The 12,031-nt window shown below is 45.7% G+C and overlaps 2 protein-coding genes across 8 annotated transcripts in view; one reads left to right on the top strand and one right to left on the bottom strand.

Moving 5' to 3' along the window:
- NAGK (N-acetylglucosamine kinase) overlaps positions 1–12,031 on the top strand; it is a 39,961-nt gene that overhangs the window by 4,840 nt on the left and 23,090 nt on the right. For 2 of the 3 annotated variants that reach the window (XM_086700905.1, XM_086700906.1), the window contains 3 exons: positions 1,261–1,348; positions 2,331–2,428; positions 2,920–2,998. In XM_086700905.1, the coding sequence (XP_086557031.1) occupies positions 1,261–1,348; positions 2,331–2,428; positions 2,920–2,998 (265 nt within the window). Of the gene's footprint in view, positions 1–1,260; positions 1,349–2,330; positions 2,429–2,919; positions 2,999–3,839; positions 5,976–12,031 lie in introns of those variants that run through there. The other variant, XM_025932014.2, reaches the window with a different exon arrangement.
- PAIP2B (poly(A) binding protein interacting protein 2B) overlaps positions 7,032–12,031 on the bottom strand; it is a 33,556-nt gene continuing 28,556 nt past the window's right edge. For all 5 annotated transcript variants that reach the window (XM_086700909.1, XM_086700908.1, XM_086700911.1 and 2 more), the window contains one exon: positions 7,032–12,030. In XM_086700909.1, coding sequence (XP_086557035.1) covers positions 11,974–12,030 — 57 coding nt within the window. In that variant the 3' untranslated portion in view covers positions 7,032–11,973. The remainder of the gene's footprint in view (position 12,031) is intronic.

The following is a 12,031-nucleotide window of genomic DNA, read 5'->3' as shown; positions in this document are numbered from 1 at the left end:
AATAGGTAGGCTGGGGACAAGTGGTTAGCTAGAATTCATTCTTGGGCAGCTAGACCCTGCTGGGAGATGAAGGCAGATGCCATTTTAGGCTTGAATGAGAAGTGCAGGGTGAGATCAGGAGACTGTGTACTCAGAGACAGCAGGTGAAGTTTGCACAGGTGTGTTGGACAATGAGCTGTCTCTGGCCTGTATGGGTCAGGGAGGACAGCTTATTAAAGAGTTGGGCAGGGAAAGTTCTGAGGGAGGTATAATCTCCTACCCAGGGCATTAGGGACTGACTTTTCCTCTGTCTGGGCCATGCTTACTTGTAGTGGGTTAGGAAACAGCTGCCTTTAGCTGAACCTGAGGTAAAGGGGGAGACAAGGAAGAGAAATCTATTTGATAGACACCTCTGAGTGGGAGCTGCTTTACAGGGGCTAGGGATCAGCTCAGTGAAGGAAATTAGAGTTGCTGGAAGATGGGACCTGTGTTTTCAAAGTTCATGGATTGATGATTAAAGAGAAACTCTGGCCAGGGCCCAGGTGAGGGATGGGGAAGGACCAGGAAGAAAAATTACTTTGGACAGCAGTTGCCGTGGAAAGTGGAGTTAAGCTACCCTGACCCAACAGATTGGTTCTACACCCACCGATATATCTGCCACTCCCTCTTTTGTCCTTTAGTCATTCTTCTAAAGTCATTTCAAAGATTAAGAGAGACCATGTTCATAACATGCTTAATATATTGTTGTAGCTGCCCAAATTGTAGCCCCCTTGTTCCATTTTCGTAGTGTATTCTGGGGAAGCACTGGTTCCTCAGGACCTGCAGAGGCGGTTTGTTGGGGTGAAAGAAGGGAGAGAAGTTTGTGGTCAGAGAAGTTTGGGAGAAACAAATAGATTTCTTGGTTCTGGACTTCATAGGGCCTTTAATTTGCTAATGTGCACTGTGACTCAGGGTTGCAATGTGTGATAGTCCTTAGATTCCTTTCCCCAAAGAAATCTTTTCATGAGCAACTCAAGGAACTACTGAACACACCTTGGTGAGCCCAGATCTGTGATATGTGCTGTATGTATCCAAGCTAAGGACAAGGAGCGATGGAATCCATGTGGGGAAAACAACTTTTTTCAAATGAGAAATCTCAAATCTTTATATTCTCTAGAACTTAAGAAACAAACATTATTCCAGCTTTCCAAACAGAGACATCAGGAAGGTCAACTTGGGTGGGCCAGCTGGTTATTTTCCTTTGCTTCTGATAACTATCTGTGCCCTTTCTCTGTCTCTCAGGTGCCAGATCGGCTAGGAATCCTCACCCACCTGTATAGGGACTTTGATAAATGCAGGTTTGCTGGGTTTTGCCGGAAAATTGCAGAAGGTACTAGATAGAGGTGGGGCAGGGTTTTATTTAGTTTGTTTCTCAAAGACCTCCCTAATTGGGGGATAGAATGGGGTTCGTATGGAAACTGGAAGCTAATTTCCCTTTGACCAAGTGATTTCAATTCTCTGCCCCCGTGCGCCTTGGTACTGGTGGGCCTTGGAATGGAGCCTGAAGGACACGTGGGTTGTATGAAAATTATTTTATATTATCTATGTTTCTCTTCTTGACAGCTGTTATTGCTTGTGCAGGCTATGTGTCTGTTTCTGAGAAATTTATGAAGCAATTCTTTGGTCACATCTATAATTAAAACAAAACAAAACAACTAATGATACCCAAAAACCTAGGAGGTCATAGAGAGGTTTGGCCTATTGGGTTGGGTGTCAGGAGAAACTAAACCATAGGGCTTGCTTGCCTGCACATTGCTTCTCCACTATAAGGTTCATACTCCTTTCATTTGATCCCTAAGGCCTCATGGCATTATAGGGCCCTCTTAGGTCTTGCTGGACTGAGACCTTTTCAGAGCAGAGCTAGGGAGGGGCTGACCAACAGCAGGCTGTTGGATGGGGGCTTAGGGGGGCGGGGAGGCAGGAGCACCAGTCAGCTGCCCAAGTAAGGTCTTGGGTCCCTAGAGGTGAGAGACCTTCAGGGATAGACTCAGTAACTGTGTAACCTGGAGTACAGACCAGGTGGCACTGTGCTCTTCCGGGGCGGTGGGGGGGCTGCCCCTTCTCATGCACGTGGGATGAACCTCCTCCATACAGGACACCCCTCCTAAGGTGGGAGTATGTGGTGTGGGCAGGGGAGTAAGGATGGAGAGACCGATTTGGAGGCTTGCTTACCTACATGCCAATGAGGTGGGCATCCATTCCTACTTTGCTAGCTATGGGTACTCCTGTTGCTGCCCTGCAACAGAGGGAATAGCAGAGGACAGGCAGCTCGCTAGGTATTCACCAGCTCCCTTCCCTCCCCTCTCCCCCAGGTGCTCAGCAAGGAGATCCCCTTTCCCGTTTTATCTTCAGGAAGGCTGGGGAGATGCTGGGCAGACACATTGTTGCTGTGTTGCCTGAGGTTGACCCGGTGAGTTGAGGTGGGAAATGAATCCTCATTTATCACCGCAGGTGGGATGCTGCGGGGCCAGATTTGACTCTTCTCATTAGGGTTGAGACTGTCCTATCAAACTCTGTAAATGGGGCGCAATTTTAAATGAGCTTAGGGTATGAGAAAAATTCCGTATAAAGTCTGTAACACATGGAAATTCTTTGGTCCAGAGCCTCCCCTCTGTGGCCGGCCTGCAACCTGTATTTGTATATAGTAAATTGGTTTAATGTGGTGCATGTTTTTGTCGATTTCCATCTCTTCCCTTCCCTCCTCTGTATTGTTGCTTACCGTTTTTCCTTTCCTTTCCCTCCCTTGGTTTTATGAATCCCCCTGTTTTTCTCCCTTATTTTCCATACACCTTGGCTAGAGGGAGAATAACTGGGATAGGGTAGGCTGGACTTAAGAAACTACCCCACTTCGGCACTGGATAGGTTTGGTTGCCCCCAGTAGCCATTTCTGCTCTCCGCCAGGCCTTGTTCCAGAGGGAGATGGGCCTCCCCATCCTGTGTGTGGGCTCTGTGTGGAACAGCTGGGAGCTGCTAAGGGAAGGTGAGTATAGGGTGGGTGGCAGAAGGGGGTGCTTGGGAAAGCTGCCTGCCCAGGGAGGACTTGGAACCTGGGCCCAGAGGCTTGGATAGGCCATAGCCCTTAGCCTTCACTCTGCCATGGAGCCCTGATACAATGTCCCATCCAGCTTCCTTGAACTCTTTAAACGATGTTCTTTTTAAAGGATTTATTAAATATGCACCACTTTTTTTAAACACTTTATTTTATTTTTTGAGAGACAGAGACAGAGTATGGGCAGGGGAGGGGCAGAGAGAGAGGGAGACAGAGAATCCAAAGCAGACTCCAGGCTCTTAAGCTGTCAGCACAGAGCCCATTGCGTGGCTAGAACCCATGAACTCGAGATCATGACCTGAGCCGAAGTTGGACACTCAACCAGCTGAGCCACCCAGGCGCCCCTAATATGCACCACTTTTTAAAAATTAAAGATAAACCTCACTTAAAATGAGAGCTTCTGACCAGCATGTGGTGACATTTGTAGTCAACACAGTCCCAGCCAGAAGGAAACCAACCCAGCATTGGTTGGTTCGGGTAACTGTGGTTTCCATTAGACATTCTGAAGTAGTTCAAGGACCCCATTGCTTCCTTGGAGTTCCTGGCATTGGGTGCTTGGTGGCTGCAGGCTCTAGGACCCCACAGCCATTACTGGGCTCCTGTACCCTGCTGCCCTGTTAGGGATTTGGCATGTGGGCCCCGCGAAGACCTGTGTGGGAATGCCTCAGGGCCTGGACCTCTTCTTTCCCTGTCTTTGTCCCACCTTCTCCTGGTCTCAACCACAGGGTGCTGGTCTGCTGTCACGTCCGTCATCTGCCCTCTTTCCCTCCAGGTTTCATTCTGGCACTGACCCAGGGCAGAGAGAAACAGGCCCAGAACTCCTTCTCCAGCTTCACCCTGATGAAGCTGCAACACTCCTCTGCCCTGGGCGGGGCCAGCCTAGGGGCCAGGCATATTGGGCACCTCCTCCCCATGGACTACACTGCCAATGCCATTGCCTTCTACTCCTACACCTTCTCCTAGGGGGCTGGCCCTGGCTCTACCACTACAAGCCCAGTGGACACTGAGTATTGGAAAGGCGGAGGCTTTTTTCCTTTTCCTTTTTTTTTTTTTTTAAAGAAAAACATATGAAAGAAAATAAACACACTTTACCCACTCCCCTATTGGATTGTGTTATCAAGCACACTTGCTGTGTACATCCTCAGGGCACCTGCCAGTAGGTATCCTATAAAGCTCAGGAATGGTTTTAGTCTAGGATTTAAAGCCCTGTGCCCAGGTACTTGGCCTGTGGTTTGCGATCTGCTTGCCACGCAGTTGCACAGAACATTCACGTGTGCCATCCCTCCCCAGCCCCCCCAACATTAGCATATGTACATGCTGTGCGGCTGCCAGTTAAACAGTGACCTCAGTTGTCTCCTGTCAAAATGGGTAATGATGCCTGTACAGCCATTTTTAAGGAGCTAAAGGTTTTCTGTGGAGAACATCACAGGGACTAACCTTAGACACACCCTCACCTCCTGAGAGCCCCGGTAGGGTTTAGGGGACAGTACCATTCTGGTCTCAGAGAATTACCTCACTGGATTTGGTGCCTCTAGGTAAACAGCACATTTTGCAGTTTTTCCCCACGAATGAGTTCTTGAGAGGTTATGAGGATGACTTAGATCCAAGAAGGCCAATTAGACACAACTAGGTGGCCTCCATATTCCTGGTAACTACTAGCCTGGCTCTGGTTATAGAAGACATTTTGCATTTGTTGTGTGACACATAATAATGAACATCGGTGAAGAGCAGATAGGATTCCTGTCCCCTGGATACTGTTGGTTTGATCAGTAAAGACCAGGCCAAAGCTTCCTGTTTTGCTGCCCATGCTGCTCGGTGAAGACCAAAGACGGAGTCTCTGTCCACAATGGCTGCTTCTGTAGATGTTCAGAGTGTAAGCTGTTAGAAGGCATGGACCATGTATCAGACATTGGTTCTCAAGCTTATGTGCATCAGTTATTCTAGGTTGTGATATCAACACAAAAGACTTTTGTCTTTCTCTTCTATAAGGTGTCTGATTCAGTAGGTCAAAGAAGAGGTGGAAATGTTCATTTTTGCTGAATACCTCGGGTGATTTGTGCTGCAGAGGTGCAGCACATGTAAAAAACTTTGAGAAGTTTTTTTTACATGATCTCAGGACCAGGATCAATCAGTATTTTGGATTTAGAATCTAAAACTTCATTGGTGGAGAGTGTACAAATAGAACATAAATATAAGAGTTCATATTCAAGAATATGGCCATCCCTCTTCCTTACTATTCATTGTCTAGGCTCTGCTATTCCAGTGGGACACTACAGGTTTTAGAGCCAAGCAAGGAGCACATTTTAATTGATTTTTTAGTCCCCGTGCATAAGGGTTGAATAAATGTTAGTTGAGAAAAATAAAGGCAATATTAAAGTGCACAAGGTCAAATGTGTTCCTGTCTCCTCATCCAGTGTAATTTTCCAGCAGGAGGGCCCTGTTACCAGAGGTTGTGGTGCAGAAAGTCATAGTGATTTTTGATGAGTTTCTCCACCTTTTATTTAAACTTGTAATCTCCTTCCCTAATAAGATACTAGGAGTAACTAATGGGATTCCATGCTATGAAGGCGTTAGAGATGGATATATTTATCTCTCCTGAGCCTCAAACAGCCTTGTGACCAAGCAAAAGCATGGAACAAGAACGGGACTCAAATGAAGCCAGCACTGCTTTACTCTACCTGTGGGATTTCAGCAACAGCACAGCCTCATCTATATCATTCATTCAGCAAGCACTGAATGTCTCGTGGCTGTGATGGGTGCTCTGAGGATTAAAAATGAGTACCCCCCTATACCTCCTACCAACTGAGAAGTTGACAAAAATTTATGGAACTGCATGTTTACAATATCTGCTTTTCTGTAATCTACTTCAGTTAAGTTTAATAAAATGTTTTAGTGAATGAATACAACATTCCCATCTTCAAGGATGTGAATAAATGAATAGACATAACTATAGTATTTCAAAAAGGTCTAAACAGGCAAATCAGCTCAGATTCCACCCCCCCCCCCCCCCCCCCCCGCCCAAATCCTGGTTTTAAGAAGGCAGCAAAGAAAACCAGCACTCGAAGCAAAACCCGTGGCCCATGAGCCATGGGCGGGTCTGATGATTTTGTCATATGACAAAGCCCCTCAAGAGAATCACTGGGAGATTCAAGCTAGGTGTAACCTGAATAAATATGAGTTCTCAAACATCCCCACAACAGAACAGACAATGTCCAGTAGCTCTGGTACCTAGGTCAGTCCTTGGTACCTAGCAGGGTCTCCGACTTTTTCAGGATTTGAAAGGCAGATAGAACTTTTACATGTTTTCTAGATCGGAGTCTGTTTTCCCCAGAGGCAGGAAGAGAACAGCTATCCAATTTCCTTAACTTCCTTTCAACTCCAAGGATTTCCTGTTAATCATCTTTGTTCAAAGCTGTACAGAGGGACGCTTGGGTGGCTCCGTCAGTTAAGTGTCCGACTTCAGCTCAGGTCATGATTTCTTGGTTCATGAGTTCGAGCCTCACATTGGGCTCTCTGCTGTCAGAAGCCTGCTTTGATCCTCTGTCTCCCTCTTTCTCTGCCCCTTTCCTGCTTCCGTGCGCACATACTCTCTAAAATAAACATTAAAAACAAACAAACAAACTGTGCATGTTACTGCCGCGACTGCCACTAAGAATGAAGCACCTTCCCTGTGCCAAGCAGTATTTTGAGATTAAATGCAGTTTGATTTTCACGACAGCCCCAGGAGGGTGGTGTCACATCTTTATAACTGAGGTGCAGGCTGAAGGCACTAAGAAAGTGGTGGAGGTGGGATTCACTTGGCATGGTGATTCCAAGTCAATGCTTTTACTACTTCCTAACACTAGAATGAAAAATGCAACTAAAACCACGTTCCATCTTGGGACAAAAATCTCTCACACATACACTCCCTGTATGAGGACATATAATTCAACCTTAGGAAAAACAGTATGCTGCCAGCAGTAAATGCAATTTATTCTCATTTTATTGAGACTTTCCACAGCTGCCATTTGGTTTGTATAGCAAAATTTTTAAAAAGTAACTTTTTTCCCCATTTTTTATATTTTTATGAAAATCATTTCTTCAATTTTAAAGCCCTCCCCCTCCCCCAAAGAAGTATTAGTAACTACCCTGTAATGTTTATTTGGGGAGGGGGAGGGAACAAAAACAGCTTTTAAACACTTGTGAAACGGGGATCACAGTCCAAAGTCAAGACATTGCACTAAGCTGCCGCGGGGCACCATCAGCACTATGCCATCCACACCACCAGATGGGTGAGCCATGCGTAGACCCTCAGGGCTTCTTGTTCCACAGGCTCCCCTCCCTTTCTCGAGACCTCCTCTGCTGGCTGTCTTCTCCAAATCCATCCAACAGAGGCAGCACAATCTTTAATACATGCTCAACTTTGTAATGGAGACAATACTGTATTCAGAAAGTTCAGAGATCCCCTCCATCCAGTTCAAGAAGATCAAATACCAACAGAGTACAGATGGTTTCACTTTTGTGTCCACTCAAAACATACTCATTAAATTATCAGATGTTTCAAAAGTCCTGATGTGTAGACAGCACGAAAGTTCCTTATAAAAAAGAAGTTGCAAAATTATAAAAATTTTTGCAGTCGAGGCTCCTCATGTGGAGCTTCTGGTGACGAAGCTGGTTCTGGTAAGCAGTTCCTTTGACATGCACAGCAGCTTCCCTAGGAGTTCTGTGTTCTGAGGGTTCTGTTCAGAACACAGGAGGCTGAAATCCAAGTTTAAAAGATTACCTGCTGACAAACTGTGGTATATCCGTCAATGGAATACTACCGAGCACTATAAAGGAAGAAACTACCAACGCAAGTTATACTTCATGGATGAAACTCAAAAATATGCTAAGTGAGAAAAGCCAGATATAAGAGACCACAGCTTGTAGGATTCCATTGATACGATGCCCAGAAAAGGCAAATTTATAGAGACGGAAATATAAGGGATTATCATGTAAAAGAGCACGAAGGATCTGGGGGTGGGAGGAGGATGAAAATGTTGCAAAGGTGAGTATGGTTATGGTGGTTTCCTACCACTCAGGAAACTTACTAAAATAACTTGAAATGGGTGAATTTTATATGTAAAATATGCCTCAATAAAGTTGTTGTCAAAAAAATCCCTGCTTCCCAAACCACACATCAAGCATTAAACATTTCTGAAGGCTCACAATCAACAGGGCAGGATTATCCCTTAGTGTTGAGTTACTGGGTGAAAACGTTGTACCATTTTATAGTAAATAGCATAGCGTACAGCAGATCTGGGTCAATCCTCCTGTTCTCTCCACTCATTTCCCAAACGCACGCATTACCCCCAGGGAGTGGCTGGGGATAGATATACAGTCTTCCCCAATAGGTGGACACCCCCAAATCTTGGTCAGATTTGTCAGAAGTCTGCTACACGTCACCTAAACCAACACACATTATTAACCTGTGATGCTGGGACCCTTATCGAAGAACACTTGTCCCCTCCGATCACAGCAGCGTCCGTTCCTGGGTGCCTGATGTGTCTACGTGGGGTCCGTAGCGGCACTAATACAGTCAAACTGTTTCCTTCAGCTCCTCCTTCACACAGCTCTCCTCTCTGACATCTATAATTGCCAGACTATTTTAGTGACCTCCTTACTTCTTGGCCTCTCCAAAATCAAGACAAAACTCACACTAGGACAGTACACAATTTAAAAAATGCTGCTTAGTATTTCACTGAAAACATTTTTTAGGCCATAGTTAGCCTCTTAAAGAGACCCCAGCTGTTTTGACTTTGAAAACCAAAGGTGCTGCAAAGGTCCAGCCTTTTCCTTACAATCCGTTTTGGTTTGACCATACGTGACCCCCAGAGTCAGCTGTTGCGTCAGGAATGCCCAAGGACCCGCAGCTGCAGGTGCTTAGGCCTAGGCTGTGTCCGTCAGGTTTTCCGCTGCAGTTCAAAGACCTGGAGAAACTGAAAAGGCACTTCCTCGATTTGTTTTTTTTCTCTTGAAGAGCAAGAGATAAAATCATTTTCATCTTGGAGTTTTAGAGTCCAATAATCACAAGACTCAGAAATCAGTCACTAATAAACTAACACTGGGACCTGCCAGAATTGGCACATGTTGAAAATACATATTGTATTTCTATGCAAATCCTCAAACTTCAGTTGCCAATAGGAAAAGTTTAAACACAGTAGTGGCTTAAATTCAACATGAAAATAATCACTTAGAAATAGCAGCCTTGCCCTTAAAGGGTAAAGATGCCCCGGCTGGTACTCAGTCAGAATGTTTGCTACAAAGGGCAAAAGTTGGAGACAGAGGCCCCCAGCCTTTTCCCAGTGAAGGTCCAAAGAGACCCACATGAATTTTTCTGCTAAGGAGCTGGCAAACTCTCTAGCTGAGCCTATGATCTGGGTGACAACTGTGCTCCTGCCTCACAAGATCTGAACAATGGAGAAAAGAGCCAGGCTACGGAAAGAAACTGCAGTGCGAGCCTACTCGTTAAGAAAGGGGCCAGTCACATTGCTGGCTGCTTCCTGATCCTGGAGTCAGCACACTCTTGTGTCTGGATAGGACTGGAAAGTCCAGCCCTCAGGTTTCACTGCTCATGTGGCAGGGAGCTCTCTTAGTCCTGACCAAATCTGCCTCGTGAAACCCGTGCTAAAGACTGGCATGCAAAATGGAACTCCACAGCAGACAGGACTTGGACCGCACATAGTATCTTAGCCTATCCTGGTCAGGAGAACAAGCCTTCTTCAGAATGAAGAAATGGCTCCACCTGGATCCTTATAGGACTTTCCAGATTGGGAGCCACACGAGAATCCATTATATCTTTGTGATGGAGACATCCACACTCTAGAAAACGGCTCTTTCTGCAGTCTCAACATATTTCCAACAGCCTTCAGGACTCTGAGCTTGGATAAGGTAATGGAGACTGAAGGAGGAAAAGGGGTCCCAGCACAGACACACCTCTATTCCTGCACTTCCAAGGCCCTTTCCCTATTACAGGCAACAACCCCAGCTGAAAGCTGAAGTTGGAATAAAGAAGTTTCTTTATTCAGAGGCCTCCCTGAAAATGGGTTAAGCGTTCCATTCTCTCAGGGTAGAGGCTTCAGGAATTAACATGCATGTCTGGCAGTACAAGCTCCTTAAGCTACTCTCCTATGTCGTTGACCTAACAAAAAGGGCCATTCTTCAAACAATGCCATCCTATAGACTCAAATGAGGGAAAGATGTGGGTTCATATTTTAAAACTGACATTAGCCTGCAGCTGTTGAAAAAGTCAACAAGGAAGCACGTAAGAAAAGGGAGAGATTCCTAAGCTTTCTAGACGCTGGTCCTTTCCTTCCAACCTCTGTCCTGTATCCACATACTGAATTTAACAGACTTTATTTCGTTACATGGCCTTTTCCTAATAGGCCTGTCGCACAACACAGTAGCAGTCACACAGAAGCCACTGTCCCCCTCGGGCCTCTGCAAATCCTTGTCCTGGGAGAACGGCCAGGACTAAGACATGTTCTCTTTTAGACCTAACTCTGCCATCTACATCTTTATCACACAAAGGCAGCTTCTGGTGCCCATTTTAATTCCTTATGAGTATCAGCCAAAACTCCTGTGACTTATAGTCGGGAAAGACAAAAGGAACATACCCGAAGAGCCCAACCTAGAAAACTTGCAAAGCTGGGGGTCAGGGAACAGCAAAACTTTATAATTGCTGAAACTGTACCAGTGGGTCACATGGTCACATGGGTCAACCAAGACTCATTCTCCCAGGCTTTTTTTGAGTTCTTTTGTATAATTCTGTAAGGTGGGGAGAAGCATCCAAATTGTGAATGGAGCTCCTTGCTGGTGTCCAGAAAAATATGTTTACTTGGGCAAAATTATTGGGAATAATTTACTAATAAGGGAAGATATCAGGAGGACCAAGTCTTCACAGGGCTGGCAAAAAACTGTCAAAATACTCTTAAGACACAACTAACAGGATTCAAGGTTGACTTCTCCAGGCGGAAGCTGATGGCCCGCACAGCATGCCTCTGCTTCACCTTTGGTAACAGTATCTTTCCTTAAAAACAGAGTAGGGTTAGGGCGGAAAGGAGATAGGGGTCTAGATGCCATGAGAGTTGAAGTGACAAACCCATCCTAGAGCTCTTTTACCTTGTAAATAATGAATAATGAGTTCGGTGATGGCTCTAAGCAGAGGCTTAAGAACAGGTCAGCAGTGATTGAGTGACCCAAGCGACCCAAGGGACAGTCACTGTTGCAGCCCTCCCCTGCTGGTTTACAACCTCCATTAGCCATCACAAGAGTTACCATAACCCAGTACTTTAAATCTGTGTTTTCTTGAATGGGGTTCCAGGCAAGGAGACATGGGCTTGGCAGGCCACGGTAATCCGGTTCATTGCAGGAAAGCCCTGGGAGTCAAGGGAGTTGGGCCGAGTACTCTGATTTGCAACACCTGCTTCTTCCACTCGTCCCTCTTCTCGTCCAGCTTAACGGACTCGATAAGTAGTTCTCCAGGTGCTCACTGCCCTTGGTAAGTGTACAGCAGGGTGAGAAGGGCATTCTTAAACACCCAGATTTTCTTGGTCAGCTTATTTTGTTTAAACACACACAGCAGAACATTCCTGATAAAGGGAAAAAAAAGATTGCAATTTCCTTAACTCAAAAAGCTAGTAATAATAATAATAATAGGAAACTGCCCCAAACCAAAGTCTGTAGAATAAAAGAGAAAGACTCGGAGGCTTGTAGAGTAAGACTGAGCACATTAGTTACTCCACTCACAGTGTCAAGTTAAACCACTGTCCCCCTTCCCCACTGTGCACCCCTCGCCCACCCCACCCCCCTCTTCAGCTCTGCCTCTTTGTGCAGCACTGTCCCCAGATGTGGGGACATACAAGTTCTCCTCAAAGCTTTCTGTCAGTTCAGTACTTCACTCCCGGAATAAATTCCTTGGCATCCGGGTTCAGGTTACTTTTGCTC

Source organism: Puma concolor, chromosome A3 (genome assembly GCF_028749965.1).
Source record: "Puma concolor isolate L17-30 chromosome A3, mPumCon1.1.hap2, whole genome shotgun sequence".
Lineage (NCBI taxonomy): Eukaryota > Metazoa > Chordata > Mammalia > Carnivora > Felidae > Puma > Puma concolor.
This window is presented reverse-complemented; position numbering and strand designations above follow the sequence as displayed.